At 49.0% G+C, this 22,556-nt stretch overlaps 2 protein-coding genes across 3 annotated transcripts in view; both read right to left on the reverse strand.

Annotated features, from left to right (window-relative positions):
* The window catches only part of TMOD4 (tropomodulin 4), a 34,397-nt gene extending 25,477 nt beyond the window's left edge, over positions 1-8,920 (reverse strand). Inside the window, exon 1 of one of the 2 annotated variants that reach the window (XM_084823710.1) lies at positions 8,800-8,920. The gene's annotated coding sequence lies outside the window, so the exon portion shown is untranslated. The remainder of the gene's footprint in view (positions 1-8,799) is intronic. The other variant, XM_084823708.1, reaches the window with a different exon arrangement.
* A 4,005-nt stretch (positions 8,921-12,925) lies between these two features.
* On the reverse strand, positions 12,926-20,634 carry VPS72 (vacuolar protein sorting 72 homolog). Its single transcript, XM_084823712.1, has 6 exons — positions 20,475-20,634; positions 19,446-19,598; positions 19,075-19,186; positions 17,913-18,095; positions 16,897-17,041; positions 12,926-14,803 (listed from the first exon to the last, which is right to left on the reverse strand). Exons 1-6 carry the CDS (start codon positions 20,610-20,612, stop codon positions 14,413-14,415), a joined length of 1,122 nt encoding a protein of 373 aa, XP_084679838.1. The 5' UTR covers positions 20,613-20,634; the 3' UTR covers positions 12,926-14,412.
* Between the last annotated feature and the right edge of the window lie 1,922 nt (positions 20,635-22,556).

A 22,556-nucleotide genomic window follows, 5' to 3' on the forward strand; every position in this document is an offset into this window, starting at 1 on the left:
ACGTCTTACTGACAAATCATCATTGAGATTGTGTTGTAATTGTTGTTACTTATTTTGTCATTAATTTTCAACGTTATGATGCTGGTATTAGCGAAATGAATGATTTGCGTTCTTTATTGTCGTAATGATGAACTATTGCAATTGATAGACTGGCAGGCATCCTTGTGTTTGCATTGCTCTGGCGTTGTGAGCCGCTTTGAGCACCATTTGCAGAAAGGCGGCACACAAATGACACGGAAATGAAATGTTTCCCATTTAAAGCTGCTCAAGGGGGCACTTTTTAAAACTGAAAACGCTTTGAAAACCATCCCAGGCTGGCGCCCTCCGGAAGTGTTGGGACTACAACTCCCATCATTCCTCATCCAGCTTGGGAATGATGGGTGTTGCTCCAAACACTCAAAACCCTTAATAGACACTTTTAAATATTGAGTTGGGTTATATGGTGCGTTCATTTAAGTTATGCTGCTGCTGCATTTTGTTTTTACCTTTTAATATGTTTCAATGTGCTGTTTTGATGCTGATTTTCGGGGGGGGGGGGTTGCCTCCGTTTATTTCTCTAGGACCATGGGAAGCCACCTTATACCAAGTCAGACTCTTGGTCCATCTAGCTCAGTAATGTTTACGCCAGGGATGAGTGTAAACCCTCTAGACGTTGTTGGACTGCAACTCCCATTCAGGGCTCTTCTACAGGAGGCTTTTAACTAGCACCTTTACCGAAGCTTCTGCTTCCGGATTCTTCGCAGGATTAAGATTGGCTCCTTTACACGTGGTTTTTTTTCCCCGGGGGTTTCTTTCTCTGCCTTCCTATATGTTCCATTACACAACCACTAGATGGCGCTGTGGCATAGCAGAATTGCACAATTACATGCAGTCTCATTCCACCATTTCTAAATACTACCACCCTTTCCTCGATCTAAAACAAGTTGGGGGAATCGGTTCCAAAGAGCAGGAGGGGCCCTGGGGATGACAACGTCATATGGAGGACCTACAAACTACCATGAGTGAGCAATCACGAGCGTCCAATAAAAGCCTCGTCTATAAAGGCTCATACTCCCATTTATACTGGCTGGCAGAGGCTCTGCAAGGCTTCAGACTGAGGCGCGTTCCTCACCTTGCCTGGAGATGCCGGAGTTTGAATGTGGGACCTTCTGCATGCAAAGCAGAGGCTCTGCCACGAGCTATGGGTCTTTCCTTAAAAATAAAGATTCTAGTCCTCATGGTGCTGAATAAAGGATTGATTTAAATAGGATCATAGGAAGCTGCCCTATTCCGAGTGAGACCCCTGGTCCATCTAGCTCAGTTTTGCCAGCACCATCTGGCAGCAGTGGCTCTCCAGGGTTTCAGGCAGGGGGTCTTTCTCCAGCCCTACTTGGAGACAACGGGGACTGAACCTGGGACCTTCTACGTGCAAAGCAGGGACTCCACCACAGAGCTACAGATCCAGTATTATCTCAGTATTATCTTCTAGCTGTCCTGGGAGTGGAAGCACTGAAGGATAGGGTACAAATTTCCAAACAAACAAATGCTAAATGAAAATTACTGGTTCCTGGTTTAACCAAAATTCCCAGTAAACCAAAATTACTGGTTGTCCTGTACATTCCTGGTTAAAAAAGAATTGCCCAGAAGACCCCCGCTTTTATTTGACGGACTGATTATTTTGTTTATTGTTTTGTTTTTTTCCCGCCTTTCCTCCCAAGAGCTCAAGCCAAGTACTTGGTTCCGTCACTCCCATTTTAACTTCACGCCAATCCTGTGAGGCTGTCAGACTGAGAAGGAGAAAGGGAGTGTGAGTGATGGCCCAAGGTGAACAGCCAGGGAGCGCTGCAGCTGAGTGAGGATTTGAATACAGACCTCTCCACCGCTAGCCCAGCAGTAACCACTACAACACACTATCCCGTCTCGTTCAAATAAGTAGGCTTCCTGGCCTGACCTACTTTGGCGATCTGAGCTGCTCTTCTCCCCCTTATGTCCTCCTGACATTTCCCCTGGAGATAAGATGCTTTCTGAAACAGAAGTTTTTGTAGAGGGCGGGGACCCTCCTGCTCTGCTATCTAGACTCCACATCTTTGGAATAAAAGAGTTCTTGTTTGCTCTCGGCATTCAGGAGGCCTTAGCGCAAAAAGAAGGCCTGTGTGGGTAGAGATAAGAGAAAGGAGCTTCGCCAGACTTTTTCTGGGCTAAACTAAATGAACTTATTTGTGTCCCCGAAATGGGTTAGGTTAGTGTCAAATTGCAGCTTCTTCCTCCCACTCCCCCAACCTTCTTGTGTATTTCACAGCCACCAACAGGTAGAAACTCAACCATGCGGGAAAGCTTTACTGACTGAATTTCTGCCTGTTGTGCAGGTCGGCCATATTAATTTTTCCGGCTAGTGTCTTGCGCTGTGACCAGGAAACACATTGAACTGGAGAAGCTTGGGTTGGCATCTTTTCACTTGCTCCATTTCCTGCCTCTGTATTAGCCATCGCCTAGCGGGTGAATATTCAACAGGCGGAGCTGTTTGCGGTGAAAAGAAGGGGTGTCCAGCTGTTGAAAAACAGAGGAACGATGCCAGGCAAAGAAAAGTGCCAATGTGAACAAGCGTGAAGTCCAAACCTGTCCAAACAGCTGTGCTTCTCTTAACTTCACCAGGCAAGGGTTTGAGATGTGCACCGTTCATGTAAAGACCACGATGAAGGAAATTAAACTACCACCATTCGTCTTTGCATGGCCCCAAAGCCGCCCATACACCCTTGCACCGAGTGAAGGAAGATGGGAGATGAGACCTTTTTCCAAAAACTAAAGCCGCTTTGGGCAATTTTTTTTCTACCCAGGAGGACCAACGGAATTTTACCCATGAATTGCCCTCACCGCCTCTTTTCCTGGGGAACAAAGTGGTACACTCCAGCTGGGCCTTTTCTGGTAAGGGGCAAATCCAGTGATAGGATCCAGCACTGAACTGCCACAGGAAGCATCCCGTATCAGGGATCAAGTCATGATGATGACTGCCTTTTCCATTCTGCCTGTCTAAAGGAGTTGACCATGTAACTCTTACTGATATTCACTGTAACGACTGAGCAAGCTGTTAGGTGAAACATCTAATTTTCAAAATTATTTTTGCATATATAACAGTTATTTTCTAAAAAGGGTCTCTGGTTAACCCCCTGTCCTTGAAAACATGCCATATATATATATATTTTTTTAAGCCAGGTTCTGATTATTCAGTGCAGAGAGAAATGCACTCTAAACATGCCTACGGGCACTGCTTTTTGTTCTTCATCATCATTATCGTCACCGTCCTGGAGCTGTTTCCCATATCTGCCCTCTCATGACTTCAAGATCATATCTGAGGTCTGATTCAAAGTGTGGCCAAACTCCCTGGAAATGCAGCGGAACCTGCAAATTCACATGGCCAATTGATGCTGATTAAATGGCCAACTGATGTTGATTAAATGGGCGACTGGCAAAATCAAGAGGTTATTTTTTTAAAGGTCTGTGTGCCACCACACAACATTTTATAAGTTTATGATGCACATCTGCATGATTTCTCTGTTCTGCCAAATTTATCTAATTTGCCATGTTGTGAGAAGGTCTTTCATCTGTCCTGCCATTCCATCTCACCAATTGACCCCAAATTCTAGTACTGAATAGTAGTGAACATTTTATTGCTTAGCTGTAAGACCTGACAAAAACAGAGGGACGTTGAGCAACGAATCAAGCCCTCCATTACTTGGCTGCCAGCACAAATCAGGACACGCACAGAGGGGACATCCTTTTGATTCTCAAACAACAGAAAACAGAACACATTTCATAGAATCACAGACTCCTAGAATAGTAGGGTTGGAAGGGGCCTACAAGACCGTCGAGTCCAACCCCCTGCTTAATGCAGGAATCCAAGTCAGAGCATCCCCGACAGATGGCTGTCCAGCCTCCTCTTGAATGCCTCCGGTGTGGGAGAGCCCACCGCCTCCCTAGGTCACTGGTTCCACTGTCATATTGCTCTAACAGTCAGGAGGTTTTCCCTAATGTTCAGCCGGAATCTGGCTTCCTTTCACTTGAGCCCATTCCGTGTCTGGGATGACTGAGAAGAGATTTCAACTAAGTGTAACAAAATTCTTCCTGAGCCTAAACTCAAGAGGAATGCTTTTCACGTGGATCCTTATAAAGAGGACGCTGGGTGACAAAATGGCCAATACCCTCAGTAACAGGTTTACAAAACACACAGCCTTCCAAGAAAGCAGACGGCATAATTCTAGCATTATATGAGAGAGGTGGCGAATAAGTTTCGCTCTCTTGGCATTGATTTGCTAGATCAGCCTTCCCCAACCTGGTGCCCTCCAGATGTTTTGGACTTCAACTCCCAGCAGCCTCAGGCAGCATGGCCAATGAGCAGGAATGTTGGGAGTTGTTGTCCCAAAGATCTGGAGAGCACCCGGCTGGGGAAGGCTGAAACGGATCTTTATCCAGACGTCCCTTAGGATGGAATCCTATGCATGTTTAGACAGAAAAAAGCCCTAAAACACAGCATTCCCCAGTGAGCTGTGCTGGCTGGGGAATGCTGGGAGTTGTAAGACTTTTTTCTGTCTAAACGTGCATATGGTTGCACCCTTAGTCATCTTTCCTTTTTCCCCGAAACCAAAAAAGCCCAACCTCTTTCAGCATTTGGGGTAGGGAAGGTTTACACGCTTCACACCCATCCGAGTTTGGGGAATTTGCTCCAGCGTCATTGTCCGGCCATTAATGGGAAGGAGAGCTTAGCTGGATTTCCAAGTAGAAAGCAAGGGCACGGCCACTCAGAGCACTCCGGGACACCAGCCACATCACGGCTGCGTTCGGTGCGGCACTGTTTCTCCCCCTCTGCTGTCAACGGAGCCTGTCTCTAATGCGGTACCAGAGGGCGTTACGCTGCCGCTGTCATTGAGCGAGGGGACACCCTTCCAAATTGTAAGGCACCCGGTACATTGTTAAGAAGGCATTCCAGATGCTGTCAATAGAGGCATGCCAACGGGTGAGGGAAAGGCCCTAAGCCCTGGCCAAATCATGGTTCCCTTCGCCGGCTCGGAACTTCCCCACCGGCTTCTCTCCCTGCCCTAAGCCCCGGGGGGGGGTTAAGTGTCAATCAGCAATTGCACTGCGCCTCAGAAGCAGTCGCAACGGAGTGTCTGGGCAGGCAGTGCAAGGAAAGACTGGAAAACAAAAAAGCAAATGGCTGCTTGGAACCAACCGTGATCGATACTGAGTCAGTTGGACAAATAGGTTTGTAAAGAAAACAAAAACATCCCACCCCTCCCACGTTTCTGAGATAGCAAAATGGGCTCGTTCTTCTGTTAAACTGCAGATATTCTTGATGACTTTATTCATTCGCCTCTCTTTTCATTACGGTGTGCGTCTGCATTTTGATTTCCCGGGCTGTTTCCACAACAATCTTAGATCTACAACAAATGAAATCCCTTGCTAAATGATCTCAACAGCAGTTTAGAGACAATGTGAGGTCAAGAGAGCCGGATTAGAATCCCTACTCACCTATGCAACCTTGCAAGGTTGTTGTGACAATAAGGTTGCATGATCCATCACATGAACATGCAGAACTGCCTCATTCTAAGTTGGGCCACTGCTCCATCTAGGCCAGTACTGAACCTGCTGGGGATTGAGCCTGGAACCTTCTGCATATAAAGCAAATGCTCTACCATTCAGGTAAGGCCCTTTTCCTCAAAGTAAAGATTCCAGTCCTCATGGTTCTGAATAAATGGTTGATTTAAATAGGAACCTGAGAAGCTGCCATCTACCAGGTCAGACCCTTGGTCCATCTAACCCGGTATTGTTAACACTAACTGGCAGTGATGCCCTTTCCCGAAAAATTAAGATTCTAGCCCTCGTGGTTCTGAATAGTTGATTTAAATAGGAACATTAGAAGCTACCTTATACTCAGTCAGAGCCTTGGTCCATCTAGCCCAGTATTGTCGACACTGACTGGCAGCAATGCCTTTTCCAGCAAATGAAGATTCTAGTCCTCACGGTTTTGAATAAAGGGTTGATTTAAATAGGAACATTGGAAGCTGCCTTATACTGAGTCAGAGCCTTGGTCCATCTAGCCCAGTACTGTCGACACTGACTGGCAGCAATGCCTTTTCCAGCAAAATGAAGATTCTAGTCCTCATGGTTTTAAATAAAGGGTTGATTTAAGAAGGAACATTGGCAGCTGCCTTATATTGAGTCAGACCCTTGGTCCATCTAGCCCAGTATTGTCGACGCTGACTGGCAGCAATGCCTTTTCCATCAAAATGAAGATTCTAGTCCTCATGGTTTTGAATAAAGGGTTGATTTAAATAGGAACATTGGAAGCTGCCTTATACTGAGTCAGAGCCTTGGTCCATCTAGCCCAGTATTGTCGACACTGACTGGCAGCAGTGACCCTCCAGGGTTTCAGGCAGCAGTTTTTCCAGCCCTACCTGGAGATTCTGGGGATTGAACCTGGGACCTTCTACATGCAAAGGAAATGCTCTACCACTGAGCTACCCTTGTGAGTTTCAGCGTAAATCCTGCTAAAATGCAACGCCGTGCGGTGAATGCACCTAGAACTGGGTGCAAGTGAGGCGGGCAGACATGCTGGGCAGCTCCCTTGAAATCGGTGTGACATACTCCAGAGTAAACTGACTTGGCGCTGGACTGAGGACACCACAGGGGGTACGCAATTTCACAGGGTGCAAACGGCCGCAGGAAGAGGGATCACCCAATGCACAAATGTCCAGCAGATCAATCAAGCAGTCAAGCAGGCACTGCCCCACCCGCCATTGCCGTCTTTTACCAGGAATTCACCCCTCCTTGTCTGATTTGCACTCAAGTCCAGCTTCGTTTGTTTGTTTCTTTGTGCAGATACCACCTTTCCGAAAGCAGCCAAGGCGGCTGACAAAAAGGTCAGAAAATAACAACCAGGATCAAACAAAAACATAGCAAAACGTTTTAAAAAACCCAAACCAACCATCTTAAAAACCGAAATAAGAGTTTTAAACGCCACGTAAAAGACCCTCTTCTTGAACGCAGAGGGAGAGAAAGACAGCAGTCCCAGCTCCGAAGGGGAGCAGTCACAACCCCAAAGGGGAGCATGTTCCAGTCTGGGGGGAACACAGGAGAACGCTCCTTCCAACAGACCTCTGTGAGCGAGGATGTCTTAGACGGCTGAAACCTCAGCTCCTCCAGTTCTGCCACTCTCAGCCACCATCATCCCCACCCACCCAAATCTCCTCCGTAAATCACTCCTCCCTTTCTCCTTGGCTGCCCCCTCTGCCTGCAGTCCCCTCCCCAAATCCGTGCCCTCTCCCCGCTTCCTTTCAGTCCGCCCTTCTCCATGGCGTGACACCTTGGCCTTCACCCACCACTCAAACGGAACCAGAGTAGGCCCAACTGATCCCTCTATTGCTTCCTTCTACTGTAAGCGCCTCGGGGCAGGTAACCTTTCTCGTGCGCTTTTGCTACATCACCCTGTCAAGGGCTGCCTACATTATATCAGTGAGAACAGCCATGGATCCAAGGCATAGTTTCCTGCAGCGTATTGGGGAGGGGGCCGTGGAACAAATGTTTGGAGGGTCAAAGGGCAACCGAATACCACAACCCTCTGCTCCTTTTATTCTGAATTAACTCGACATCCACCCACCCTTCCTTCCATTCTCACACTTGCTTCCTGTGGATGATGGCTGGGATGAGCAGCAGACAGTAGGTCGAGACCCACCGAGAGATCTCTGGGTGATTTGCAAGAGTTTCTGACTCCCAATTGTTTTAACAGCAATGACCAAAAAAAAAAAGACCCCCCCCCCCGCCTTCTAAATTATGCTACTGAGATGCGAAGAAAACTTGGGGGGGGGAAGCAGGAGCGGATTTTGGGGTGTGAGCTCAGTTCTGGTACTGAAAACTGAGTTTTCTTGGGATGAGCATGTGCTCAGAGGCACCCTTGTTCCTTAATTCTACGAGGAGGAGGTCACCCCCACACATACACTCGAGACACTATTTTGTGCCTGGCTCCTGCTGGTGGACCTTAAGGTTCTAGAAAAAGACAAAAAAACAGTCTGCAGTCTGCCTGCACCTGGATTAGACCATCTTCACGCTAGTCCCAATATCCTATGTTGAAGTGCTCTATCCAGGGTTAAAGCATAAACTAATCCCATAAAGGGATCTTATGTCATTCCCACCCCCTCCACTCTCCCAAATCTTTAGTAGCAAGGGACAACCCAATCTTGGGACACCTATGCCCCCTCCTCCAGTCATGGGTGTGGCCTGCTCTACACACGCAGCTGAATGAGGTGGTATAGTCCTGCGTGGTAGAATGAACTATACCGCTTCAGTCTACAGCAGCTGGGGAAGAGTTCACGAAACCAAATCCTTTCCAGTCGAAAACTAGCTGAACCCTAAAAGGCCTGGGCTTAGGAGGGAGCCTTTCATCCTGAGGTCCTAGTTTGCTACTTACAGAGGGATTTATTTTATTTGACCCGAGGGAGCTTTCCCAAATGGCACAGCCCATACCGCTCTCCCAAATGGCGATACAGCCCTCTCTAACACATCGGGATTATACCATCTCGTTTTGCTGCATATAGAAACTGGGCCTCTGTTTGGGTTTGTACGTGTACTATATATATATAGTACAACAGCTGTTCGCTTACCTTCAGTAACGCTTCCCACCCCACACAAGGACTTAGCTCAGACACAGACATCCACAATCACCCCGCCTTACACCCTGGTTAGTACAATATTCTCACCATCTCCTTGGCTCAAAAAATCCAGAGGCTGCGCCCACAAAAGAGAGAGAGAAGCAAAAGAACCTGGGCTTACCTTTGGGCGGGCTGCGTCGGCCTCCGCCTGTTTTCCCGAGCGGTGTGAACCCAGCAGGCGGGGTAGTGGCAAGGCAGCCGGAGAAGTGTGTGAGATCAGCATTTTATTATTTTAGCTTTCCAGCCGGGCAGACAGGCGGGGTGGGGAGGAGGGAGAGGGAGAGGGAGAGAGAGAGAGATCACATATACAGACTCCGCTATCAGTCACTCTGCAAACCTGCCTAGACCTCCAGTGGCTGCAATGGAGAATTGCCAGCCCAAAAGGACCGGTGGAATTGGGAAGATGCTTCTCTTTTAAATAAACAAGCAAACAAATACTTGAAGTCACCGATCCAGGCCTTCATTTGAAGGCCATTGTTTTAAACATGGAAGAGCTTAAGAAGTGCTGTGCTGGCTCAGAGCAAAGCCTTTTTGCATCCAGGGTGGGCAGGTGGCCAACTTTACAGAGGGTGGTCCTCTCTTTGGACAGCTGTCAGAGGACAAACGTCTGATTGACCAAGGCGTCCTCCATTCGAAAGGCTGTTCGGTCCAAGCCTGGTTTGAAGTCAAAGAACCCGAAGAAGGGAAGGCAGAACCTGGAAGTTTCGCCCGCCCACGATTGGCACCTGAACAGATACACAGCTCGCCTCATCAGCCTTCGCCGCTATTTCTACTTGCATTTCTACTACTCTTTCTAAATTTGCATCCATAGCAGTATATTAACATATGCAAAGGTGATGCAAATCGGTGTCCTCCTTTTTCGGCTACGCGCGAGTGTCTACCCTGCCAACTCCGTCTCCCCAGCGGTCAAGCAGATGCCCGCAAGAGGGACAGGAAGGTAACAGCCAGTGGCGGCTGGTGGCCACTGTGGCTTGTGGGGCAGGGGACAGGTCACCAGGGGGCAGAGCCAAGGGGTCACCAGGGGGCGGAGCCATCCCACAGGGGAAAAGCTTTGCAGATGTGCAATTTTGGAAATGACACTCAGATGCTGGGAGTTCCTTCCTGGTCTGCAGCAGCTACATGATGGAAGAAGCCAAGGCACAGATGGTTTTTCCCTTTAAATTTTGGCCCGGTTGGTGTTAGGAGGGGCACCAAAGACCCTGGCACCACACCTGGTAACAGCCTGTACCTGTCGCTTGTCCCCAGCACTTGGCACCCACAAGTAAACTGCTTCTGATCCTGGAAGTTCCACACAGCCATCAGGACTCTAGTAGCCATTGACAGACTTACTCTCCAAGGCCCTTGAAGACAAAAATGAATGTCTGTGCGCCCATGGAGGCAAAAGAAAACATTTTGGGGGAGGGGGAGGTACATTCCACTGAATACAACTTCCCCAACCTGGTGGCCTCAAGCCACTGGGGCTCATGGGATTTGTAGTCCAACACATCTGGAAGGCACCAGGCAGGGGAGAGCTGCAATCCAGTTTTAATGTTTTGGGTTACAGACAAAAAAACAGCACCATGCAAACAATCTCCTAATTGACTAACATGACAATCCAAAGCATGTTTACTCCGTGTCTGAATGGCCATTTGAGCATTGCCAACTCGTTCATCCACGATCTGGAGTTTGCGGTGTGCAATGCGGTGGCCCTGTTATTTATTCTTTATTTTATTCATTACTCAAAATTGATACACCGCTTTCCGCAAAGGCATCAATGCGGTGAACATAAAACGCAACAGCATCCAAATGGCAATAAATATAGCAAGAAAACAGCACAATACAATATCAGTCAACAGTGAAACTGCACACCCTGCTGGCTGGGTCACCCTTCAGGGAAAGCACCCCTGCGCTCCATTTTTAGGGTTTTCGATCAATAAACTGGGCTTGCACTTGAACACCCTTCTCATACAGGACTGACCTATTTCTAGTGGAGGGTGGTCCTCTGTAAAGCAGGACACATGGCCAACCTGTTCCGGACAGCCAGAAAGGACTCTTTACACAGCACGTAGTCAAACTGTGGGAGAACTCTCCAGCCCCTGAGAAAAACCTCGACAACCGTCTTGGCTTTGCTTGTTAGTTTGTTGTTGGTTTTAGGTTGCATTTTTTAATCTTCTGTTGTATTATGCTGATTTTATGTAAGCTGCCTTGTGTACTTTTTGTTTAAAATGTAGGCTACACATGAAATAATAATGATGGTGATGTCAGCATCAGCTGGAAGATTGCACCAAGAGTTAGACCACGTTTTGAAAGCCATGCCCAAATTCGGTATCATCTGCCTTGGTATGAAGAGTGCCCCTGAGCATGCCCCGGAAAGATCTTTCTCCTACCCGGCCCCTGCTGCGCATGAGCTGGTTAGGGTTGGTCTGCATCCAGGAAAAAGCACTCTGTGCGTGCTCTGGGGCATGAAATGCTCCTTCTGCATCTTCCAGGCCTGCTCGGTGGTGGCGAAGTTAGGCACACCTGGCTAGGGATTAATCCACTGCTTCAGTGAGCACCGATTCCAGAGATGCCTTTGCGGAGGGGGCTTCTCCCCCCACCCCCTGGAACTGGTCATGGTCACCTTGAGGTCACTGGGAGATGGGAAGGAAGATGGAGCAACTGGGCCTACATGCGGTCAGTGGAAGCAGAGAGGCCATGGAGTGAGAAAGAGAGGACTGCATAGACTTAGCCTCTCCGAGCCTACAGTGACACAGCCCTGGTACCTTTCCACCAGAGGTGGGCCCTCCCCAGGTTTTGGCCTACAACTCCCATCAGCCCGAGCCAGCGTAGCTAAAAGTGAGGCATCGTGGGACTTGCAGGCCAAAACTTTGGGATGGCCACAGGCTGCCCACAATGGAGGCCTGCTACTTCGCCTCGGCCATCTCTCTCGCCCACTGATACAGAACATGCAAAACTGAAACCTACAGGCAGTTCTGCGAGAACAGCTCCCTGCTCCCTCCCCCCGCAACCTGGCTGGGAATGATGGGAGTTGCAGTCCCACACCTCTGGAGGGCACGAGGTTGGGGGAAGGCTGCACCTTGCTGGGCTGTGGTGAACAGACGTGATCACTCAGGGGCCACTTTGAATCCCAGATGTCAGGGTGGTTGGGAGGGACATCCCACAGGGTTCTTCAATTGAGGACTGCAAGGGGTCAGGCTTGAGGTTGCTTTATCCACCCAGGTGCACCTGTGGGTTCCCAAAACCCCCATGGCCGGCCACTTCTTCCCTTGCAAACAGCCCAAGTCTTGGCCGCCGTTTCACCCCCTTGTGCTCAGGAGCCACAATTTTCATCCCATACCTAGGACCCTTGAGCTTCTGCCCCATACCTGAGGAGTGAACAGAACATCTCCCCACAAGATTCCAAGTATCTCTCACCCCACCCTCCAGTAGATCTCTCGAGGGGAACGTTAAAAAGTGCGGGAAAGAAAAGGCCCTGGCCTCTTGTCCCCTGTTAAGAAACTGTGCTCAAGGCGTCGCATGACAGGTGATTTAGGGCACAGCCCTATGCCTGTTTAGAGAGAAAAAAGTCCTACAACCCCCAGCATTCCCCAGCTAGCCATGCTCAAAAAAGTCCTACCAAAAAAAAGCCATGCTCAAAAAAGTCCTGCACCTCCCAGCATTCCCCAGCCAGCCACGCTGGGAAGTGTAGGACTTTTTTTCTGTCTAAACACGCATAGGACTGTGCCCTAAATTGATTCAGTCCACACAAGTAGAGCTGTGAAGAAATCCACCACCCTTTCTTCATTCTACAGTCTTCCTTCCCTCTCCTTCATCGCAAGCACAGTCTTATGAAATGTGCACTTGGACAGGATTTGGCCCTTTAAAACAACAAAAAACTTCCCCATAGTTTGGACCTTCCCCAGCCCTGCCGATAGCTCCTTCTTGCAAACGGGGATGTTTTGGCTACATAAAATCAACGGCACTCACCTCTGAACATCAGAAACAGAGGGAGTGACTACCTCCCTTTAACAGTGGTTCATATATTGTCTTGCTAGGCCTCGCAAACCACCAAGCGTTTCTTGGTCCTGCTTTTGTCACTATTCTCCAGACGGAACATGTAATACACCACAATGCAAACGTATTTTTGTCTGTAGCGTTTGCAATCAAATTCACCACCCTTGCCTGGAAAGGCATACAAAGTCCACCAAATTGCCATGCGGTCACACTGTCCTTTTTACTATCTTCCATCTGAAACCCAGGACAGAAACAGGGGACCAATTATGTTTATTACGAATATCCCAATTAGTTTTTATTCTCCCTTTTCTTGTGACACTAAGTCAAGGAGTTACTCCCCAAAGCCTTATTTAACTTCCTTTGCCTCAGATATATTTTTAAAACCCTTCAAAAAACAAAAATATTTTGAAAAATCAGACGTTTCTCCCCACTGTACTTTCTCTTCCAATATATAACAAATCAGTCTTTAACTTAGGCTACAATCCTATCCCCAGTTCCCTCAAAGTAAGTCCCACTGAATGGGATTTGCTTCCGAAGAAACACACATAAGATTGCCGTGTCAGATTGCCATGTCAGTGTGTATGACCGAGAGCAACAGATTCAAGGGGAGGGATCCTTCAAAGCTTTTGTGTGTTGGCTTCTACTGAGAATGCAGATTTCATTTTAAAAGCCATTTATTCATCAAGAGACTGACTTGTAACTCAAACGACATTTTGAAAAGCCTGATTTAAACTGTAAAAAAAAAAAAAAAAGGAAAGGAAAGGAAAACACATAAATTGGCACCCACCTCGGCTACCTTCGCCTCAAAATGTCACTGGCCGCTGAGCTGAAGCAAGCCCCTGCGTCCGAGTGCCTGTGCCCGGGGCAGATTACGGCCCCGATGCGTAGCATCCCTCAAACGCAAAGCTTTTCCACTCAAACAGAAAGAGCCCCAAATGTGAAAAAGGGGGCATCTGCCGTGCCCTGATTGGGGGGGGGGGGGGCTCCGAAAAACCTCATTCTACTGCAGCAAACTGTGTGCCAGACTCTCCCCCCACCCCCAGCTCTATTTTGCGTCCGGCTGGGTGCATAACCACCTCCCATTTGTGCCATCGGTACTTTTGAAAAGGTTTACCAGCCAGAGATCCTCAAACTGAGCACCTTAAAATAGGGCCACTCTCGTAAAATTGCTGCAAAGCTGGGATGAGGAAGTTGTTTGCCCTCCAGAAGTTGCTGGATTCCAACTCCCATTTGTTCATTGCAGGAAGAATTTGACTTGCCAACAACTGAAGGGAAACTTCCACAGACTTTCAATTTAGGGTGCCATTCTATGCATGCTTAGATAGAAAAGTATCCTACAACTCCCAGCATGGCCCAGCCAGCTATGACGGCCAGGACATGATGGGAGTTGTAGGCCACTTTCCTGTCTAAACACACATGGGACAGCGCCCTTATTCTGTTTACCTCTGGGAAGGCAAAAATGAATCGTCTGACACAAGAGATTCTTGCATACATCATTGGACTGGAATTATGCCACCATGACAAGATTTGCCTGGACATTTTAGCTGGTGCCCAACGCTGAACTGAACAGAAACTGGTCCCTGTGAGAAATCAAGAAAACGTGCACACGGTTCTTGTAAAAAGCTCTCCTTTCATCTCTCGAGATCTTGTCTTAAAGTCACGTCTCCTTATTTTCCATATTTGCAAGCATCGCAAACATGCTTCTGAAAATAGAAACGGGAGCAGTGTCAACAGGGCGGGAAGGGGGGGACAGGCCCGCGGCCTACATGGCAGGGACACTCTGTTTGATGATAATCTTCTGCCTGGCGGCTCGGACACCGGAGTCAGCTGCGGGTGAGCCAGCGACGAGAGCGGCCGAGGCAGCGGCGTTGGGAAGGCCGTGAGCTGTGATGTACTTCTTGTAGGCCTCGCGGATGATCTTGAAGGCCCGGATGTTGGAGTAGGGGATGTCGGTGATGGGGTCCCGGTAAATGGCAGCCTTGTGGGTGACAGGACAGATCTCCTTCACGGGGAGCTTGGGGGCCCGGGACCTCGGGAAGACACGCTCAAAGGTCTCATCGTCGCTGAAGGTGAGGAAGGTGCGGGAGCATTTGGCGACCGGGGTGGAAGAGGCCGGCAGGGCCTCTGTGGGCAGCTGCATTTCCTGGTCCAAACTGAGGACAGAGCAGGGGAGCGTTATGGTCCACCTTATTGCTTGGAGCCATAGGCCACCACAATATACATAAAAAGAAAAGGAACAGTACAACCACATATACACACACACACACACACACAGCCAACAGAAAGCTCCCCACTAAGCTGTTTGAGATTTGGCATGTATTTTCCTTGCTGCCAAGGCAAATTTTGCTACCTGGACAGTGGGAAAAACATAAGAAGAGCACATATCTGGTCTAAGAGGGGTCTGTTTGACAGGGACCAGAGAATAGCAAGAAATTTATGCCTAGGGTGGTCATAGAGGGAACATGTTCGTAAACAGAGGGAAATATCCTCAACCTCCTCAGACCCACAAATACAGAATATTTGATGGACTGGAGTATGATCAAATCTTCCCTCCAGAAAGGCTGAAGGCATACACTGAAAGTGTAATGCTGTGAAAGATTTTCTTAAGGGGACCACAGTAAGAGTTATAAAGTAGCTCTCCAGACCTAATGACATCTTATATAATGGGTACCAACAAGAATAAGATATCTGTGAGATTGTCACCAGATCCAACCACTTAGAGAAAAGATTTTTTTTCTTTTAAGCATCTGCTTGACTCTATCAGAAGTAGAGGATGGTAAAGACACAGTACCAATCCCATAGGGACACAATATAGAGCAGGGAAGCGGCTTCAGAATATGCAAGATGAAAACAACCATCAAACAACTTCTCCCCCTTATCCATCCCAGATTGCCATCTTGGGACATATTTCTGTCTCAAAACAGTGTTCGGTACCAGAGCCTTTCCCAACCTGGATCCCTCCAAATGTGTTGGGACTGCAAGTCCCATCATTCCCAGCCAGCATGGCCAACGAGAGCTGCAGTCCCATTGCAATGAAAGTTGCTGTCCCACACATCTGAAGAGCTCCAGGTTGGGAAAGGCGGCAGAAGGTTCCATTCTTAAAGGCGGCCTAGAAATTATTTCAGACAGCTTGAGATAGATAGTAGCACAACAGAGAGAAAAATACAATGTGGACTGGTCACCGGAGACCCAGAGCACTTTGGGGAGCATGGCTGAAACCCTACGTGCACCTCTCCAGAAGTAATTCCCACTGAACACAGCAGAAGGTACTTCTGAGTAAATAAGCCTAGGACTGAACCGTCAAGATTCTTAACTTAAGTTGTTGGGTCAACTGCTACAGCCAGTCATCTAAGAGCTGGAAAATGACAGAGGAGATCCAGAAAGGGAGGCAGGCCCAGGCAGCTAGCTAGCAATCTAGTCCTATTATTTAGACAGTGCCATCGAAGTGCACGGCGCTGGTGCTAACATCACAGGGGCTCACGGTCGCCTAGTGGTGGTCATTCCATCAAAACACAAAGTAGAGAGAGAGAGAACAGAGGCGCAGCCGTTCCATTGCCTCTGCTGAGACACCGGTTGCCCTTGGCTCTCCCTCTTCACCTAGCCAGCAGCCATTCCATCGGGCTACCCAAATGGTTTCCATTCCAGCTGGTAGTTTTAGGTCTGAGATCTCCAATGTGGTGCCTGCAGACACCTCTCAGTGCCTGCCAGACTCCCTACCTCTCCTGATTTTTATTTTATTTAAGATTTTTTAAAAAAATGTTAAACAATTCTTTTAATGGGGAGGCTGGCATGCTGCAAAGCAAAGTGTTGCCCTTCAGCACCATCTTTATTTGGGTTCCAAAGAAGCGCTTTTGTGTTTTAGAGCTCAGACCCTGCCTCTGCCTTGTCCTCAGGCTCCTGGGCAAGTTACTTTTCTTTTCATCTTACCAGTTGCCTTCTGGGAAACAAGTGCTTTGTGGCCAGTCATGCCCACTATGGCAGCCATTTTATGAATGGGCAAGCACCCCACTTCACCTGTGGCAGACATTTTGTGAAAGCACCCATGACACACTTTCAAAATTCCAGATCAAAAAGGTAGGGGAACCCCCTGGTTTAGCCCACCAGCATACCATAAACAACATGAGTGGTCACGTGTCGGATGGTGGGTTCCTCTGAAAAATTCTTATGCATTAATAATGTTGGCCAATTTTTTAATGAAAAAAATCAGCATCTAGCTTAATCCAACCCAGCAGCAGATGGAACTTACCCCTCAACATCCACATTCTCTTCCTTGAAGCCCAGGTCAGAGATGAGGGGCATGGTCCCAGAATAGTAGCGGATTGTCGGCCCCACACACTTCCGCTTCTTTTGCACCTGGCGCTTCTTGTCTGCTTCTAAACGCTCGTAGGTCTCTGCAGAGAAAGGAGGGAAGCCAAGCTCCTGACCAGCCAGTATTTCGACAGAGGTGTGCTGCCCCCTACAAGGCGGGGGACATGAGGGGGGCTCCATTTTCTAAGGGGGGGCATGGGGGGGGCTTCACAGAGAAACACCCCAGAACTGTGACGGTTGTATGAGAGGATAGCAGCCTTTCCACGACTTGCAGTATGGCTGGAGGATTCTGCAAGGTTGGAGAAGGCTGTTCTAAACCAAGAAGCCCCAAACAGTTCAGCCTCCAGATCACTTTGGATGCCCTTTTCTGCCCCTGCGACATGGAGAGGGGCCACATTTGCGCCACCTCAGGCCTGCCTCTGTGCGCCATGTTAGCACCCCAGGGATCTGGTGGCTGTGATTATGCCCTGCTGGTGTACCTATGCTGCACACGTAGGTGCTGGTGCCCACATAAAACCCAGGCATGTGGAGCCCCATGCCACCAAGGTGTTCCCACTTGCCCAGCACCATCTTTCAGCCAAGCCCCTCCCTTGGAAAGCAGAGCGGTCGAACACATTAGTCAAATCGCGAGAGGGCCGGCCCCAAACACGATCATCCTCATGGGAAACATACTGGCGAGCCTAAGCCATTTGTGCCTTTCCATTTACATCTCCCATGTTCCCATAAGCCTCAGCACAACTTTTCTCCATAAAACACCAACCTGTAACACAGACAATACACAACCCGCCCCATCCAATAAAATCCATGAAAAACTGTTAACGTTAAAGAATTTTAAGTTGATTAATAATCTATCTTTTTCTTTAAAGAAAGAAGAAACGTAGTCCACACTTTCTTGTGGACTACTCACTTTCTTAGACTCCTTTGCAAGGCAACACATTTGTAAGGCTAACTCACCCAGAGAGCGCAGGTTGAGCTCCTCTGTTATCTTGGCCTCCTTCAGCAGCTCTTCCTGGGTCAGTGGCCTCTCGTAGCTGGGACCTGCCCCTTTCTTGCGTTTCGACTGAACCTGGCGCTCCTGAACACGCAGAAAGGTCTGGCGGGTGTGCTCTGTCGTTGACTGGCGCATGTGCTTGCGGCCTGGACAGTGGGAGCACGAGGACAAAAGTATTTGAAGTGGGGGGCAGGAGGGAGTCTCCAATTAAGGCTTTAAAAAGAATAGCAACTTCCAACTAATAGGTAAAACTACACAATTTGGCTTCTACTGACTCCCTTCCACCATCCTTTATTTTAACCTAGCACTTCATCTAAATTGATCTCAAGCTTTGTTAATATGAAGGCTGCCTAGTCGATCTCTACTTCTGTTTTCCACCAACCAAGAAACGTGTCTGGTTTTCCCAGGATAAACAGTTTTGAGTTAACAGCTGGATTTTATATTTTTAAAGTTGGAGGGCCAACAATTGCCTGCTACCTTCTTTTTCCCAGTGGTCCTGGCAGCAGTGAAACCATCCTATCACCTGGCAGAGCTCAATCTGAATGTCCGCAAACCCTCCTCCTCCATATCGCTTCAAGGCTCTGACTATGCGGACATCCCAATATCCACCCAGCCTTTTCTTCCCTCCCATACTGACCACCTGCTTTTTGTAACATCTTACCAGACAAAGAGATCTGGAGATCTCGAAAGTCTACACATTTTTGTGATCTTTGCTCAACAAAGATATTGAGATTTCTCTTATAGCCAACATGGCTGCCTTTATTTGTTTACTTTACTCACAGTCCTAGCTCCAGATTTTTGAGGGCCCTCAGGGAGTCTACTTTCTCACTCCCACTGTGACCAGCTGCTCTTGCTCTTCATCCTCTTCCTCGTTGTTGCTACAACCTAGTTGCTTGGAGGCAGGGAGCAAGGAGGCCGTGGCATCTCCTGCTCCTCCTTCCCACCACACCATTGTCAGGGCCAGACCAAGAGGCAGGGGAACGAGCAGGTTGCGAAGGGGAAGACCAGTAAGTCTGGGGAGCTCTTGTCAGTGGGACTCTACTAGTGCGGGGACCCTTGGCAGTTGCCTGACCATGCCGCCCCTGGATGCTGGTCACGTTCACAAGCCCCTGTACTGATGCTTACTGTCTACCACGTCATCCAGGAGCTCTGCCGGTACCAATCTTTCCTCTCTCGCTTTCTGAGAGCCACTGGCTGGAGCATCCGGTTTCTTGGGCCTCAGGCTCTTGATGGGCTCCTACAGAAAAATCAAACAACGGAATCCAGGAAGGACTATGGGTCACTAAAAGGACAAAAAACCCAACTTTCACATTTTGCCAATCATCCAATTTGGGGATCTTAAAATACTGATACATGATCAAACAATTATAGTAACATGTCACAGCCCGCATGACTTCAAAAAAAAAAAAAAGATCGAACAAGTCCAAGATCCACTAGTATTCTAGGATATCAAAGATTTACCCGAGTGCATGCAGGTGTTGAGCTCTGCCTCTTACCTTGTAGGCTTTGGTGACGACCCTGCGCTTCCTCTTGGGCTCATCATCATCCTGATCGCTGCTGGGCTCATCTCCCTCATCAATATCAAAGTCTGAATCCACTTCGTCGTCACTGTCCGACTGGTCACCTTTGTATTCGTCATCTCCCGATTCCTGCAAACCACCCAAGAAAACTGTTAGATGGGGGGGGGGGTGGCCATCCTTCCAAACCTCAGTGACAGAGGCTCAAATCATCAGCCACACAAGGGAAGGTTCTGTTGGGATCCACCCTTCTCCAAGGTTCACCCCATTCCCACGCCACACTCTGTAGACCAACCTGGTGCCATCCAGATGTGTTGAACTACAACTGCATTTCTTTGTTTACAGTATTTTCACCCCACTCTTCAGCCAAAAGAGGCTCCTATTGCACCAGGTTGAGGAAAACACCTTTGCTCCGGCAGCCTCTCTTTCAAATCTCGCTTCTCCAAAAAGAGACCCGGTGTGGTGAAGCGGTTAGACTGGAACTGGGGAGACCCGGGTCCAAGCCCACACTCGGACATGACGCTCACTAGGTAACTTTGGGCCAGGTACTGACTCTCAGCCTAACCTACCTCACAGGGTGGTTGTGAGCATAGAATGGAGGCGAGGAGGATGTTTAAGCCGCCTTGGGTTCCTTGCAAGAGGAAAACACGGGGATATAAATGCAACAAATAAATGGCGGTTGGATGATGGGGGTTGTAGTCCAACACATCCAGAGGGCCCCAGATTGGAGAAGGTCGCTAGCTTACCCAGACTTCCCTAACCTAGCGCCCCCAAGATGCTTTGGACTACACTTCCCATCATCCACTACCCCGAGGGGATGATGGGGGCTGTAGTCCGAACTGCCACTAGGTTGGAGGCCGCTGGTTAACCGGCGCAGTCCTTTGTGGCCCCGCCCACTTCTTCCGACCAATCGGCGGCAAGCTCCACCCCGGCGGTGCGCTCGAAGCCCCGCCCCGGGCCTGGCCCCGCCCCCGCCGGTTTCCCCCTCAGCCCGGCCCCGCCCCCTACCTCGGTGAAGCCCCCGTACGTAGTCTGGTAAAACTCGTCCTCCTCCGCCTCGAGCAGCCCCGAGAGCCGGTTCCCCGCCGTGCGCCGCGGCGCTCGGCCTCCGGCCAGCCCCGTCGAAGCGGACGCCGCCGACGCCATGTTTGTTTCTCCGGGGAGCGGCGATCGATGCGCTCAGCGCGCAACCGCGCGACCTAGGCGGAGGCTGCTCGCAGACGCGCCGAGCGGCCTTTGCTGGGGAGGGAGGAGCGCCGAAGCAATCGAGCGCCGAGCAAACGGATGCCGAGGGTGGCTAGGCGCCATCGATCGAGCGCCGACGTGGCGAGTGGGAGGGAGCGGGTCGAACGCCGAGAAAGCCGAGTCCTTCCTGCATCAAGGCCAAAGGATGCAGCGGCAACCCTCCTGTTTCCAGCAGCGGACGACGAGGTGCTTCCAGGGGGCCGCTACAAACAGTGCCTCGTTTATTAGTGCCCCGTAGAAACCGCAGTTTAGAGATAGGCTGCCTCTGGACATGGAGGTTTCACTTAGCTGTCGTGTGCTGAGAGACCTGCCCTCCATGAATTTGTCTAATCCGCTTTTAACATGCCAGGCCTGTTCTTTGCAAAACAGTGTGTACAGATGGTGCCATAATAACAACAATATATAAGAGGATCTTTGATGTATCAGACCAAAGGTCCGTCCAATCCAGCATCCTGTTTGCAACACAGCCAGTGAGAGGGGCTGTAGCTTGGTGGTTGAGCCCCTGCTTGCGTGCAGAAGACCCCAAGTTCAGTCCCCAGCATCTCCAGGTAGTGCTGGAAAAACCCCTATGAGCCATTGCTGCCAGTCACCGCCGGCAATACTGGACTAGATGGACCAAAGATCCGACTTGGGTGGCCCCCAATGTTCCTATGCTTCTAGGGAGCCCACATGCAAGGTTTGAAGGAAACAGCTCTCCTCTCTTTCTTTGTCTCACCTAGTACTCAAAGGTACACTGCTTCTCTACATGGAGGTTTCATTTACTTTTCATGGCTAAAATTTGCTGGTGAATCCATGGAAGTATACCAGATTTAAAAGGTCTAGATTCTAAAAGAAAGTTCTTCCCTCAACTGTCACCCCACCAGCAGCTGTTCCAGCAAGCTGCACAGTAGAAGGTGAGTGGGGAAGTAGAACCATTGCAGCAGCCCTCTTGAAAGACCACTTGCTTTTCCCCTCTGCCCTCCCTTTCCCCTTTTCCTTGTGTGTCATGTCTTTTAAGAGTGTACGCCTGTGGGCATGGACGGTTTTGTTTAGGAGACTTTTGCTGAGGAGCAGGATAAAAACACTTTCAATAAATCAATAAATAATTCTGATCCACCATCTTGTTTCCAACAGTGGCCAACCAGATGCTTTTGGGAAGCTTACAAATGGCATGGAAGGCAGCTTCCTCTTCCCACTGGTTGCTTCCCAGTGGCTGCTATCTAGAGATTTAACTTCCCCTGTGTTTGGAAGTTCCGTTTAGCTTTAGAGGGCTAATTGATTGATTTGTTTCATTTATACCCAACTTTTCCTCCAAGGAGCCCGAGGCAACACACATGATCCTCCTCTCCATTTTATCCTCACAACAATCCTATGAGGTAGGTTAGGCTGAGAGTCGGTGACTGACCCAAAGTTGCCCAAAGAGCTTCATGACTTGAACCCAGGTTTCCCCAGTCCAACCCTCTAACCTCTACATCAGACTGTCTAATAGCTGTTGATAGACCTCTCCTAGTCTCTGAATACGTCTGAACCGTTTTTTAAAAAACATCTCATTGGAAGGACAGATACTGAAGCTGAAGCTCAAATATTTTGGCCACTTAATGCGAAGAGAAAACTCCCTGGAAAAGACCCTGATGCTGGGAAAGATTGAATGCAAAAGGAGAAGGGGACGGCAGAGGATGAGATGGCTAGATAGCATCACCGATGCAATGAATGTGGACTTGAGCACACTCCAGGAGAGAGTGGAGGACAGGAGGGCCTGGTGTGCTATGGTCCATGAGGTCACGAAGAGTCGGACACGACTTAACGACTGAACAACAACAACAAGAAGATAATGGCAGTGAATCTGAGAAGTAGAAGCCATTATTT

Source organism: Heloderma suspectum, chromosome 17 (assembly GCF_057233095.1).
Source record: "Heloderma suspectum isolate Gila_16-S chromosome 17, 16-S_ref, whole genome shotgun sequence".
NCBI classification, from domain to species: Eukaryota; Metazoa; Chordata; class Lepidosauria; order Squamata; family Helodermatidae; genus Heloderma; species Heloderma suspectum.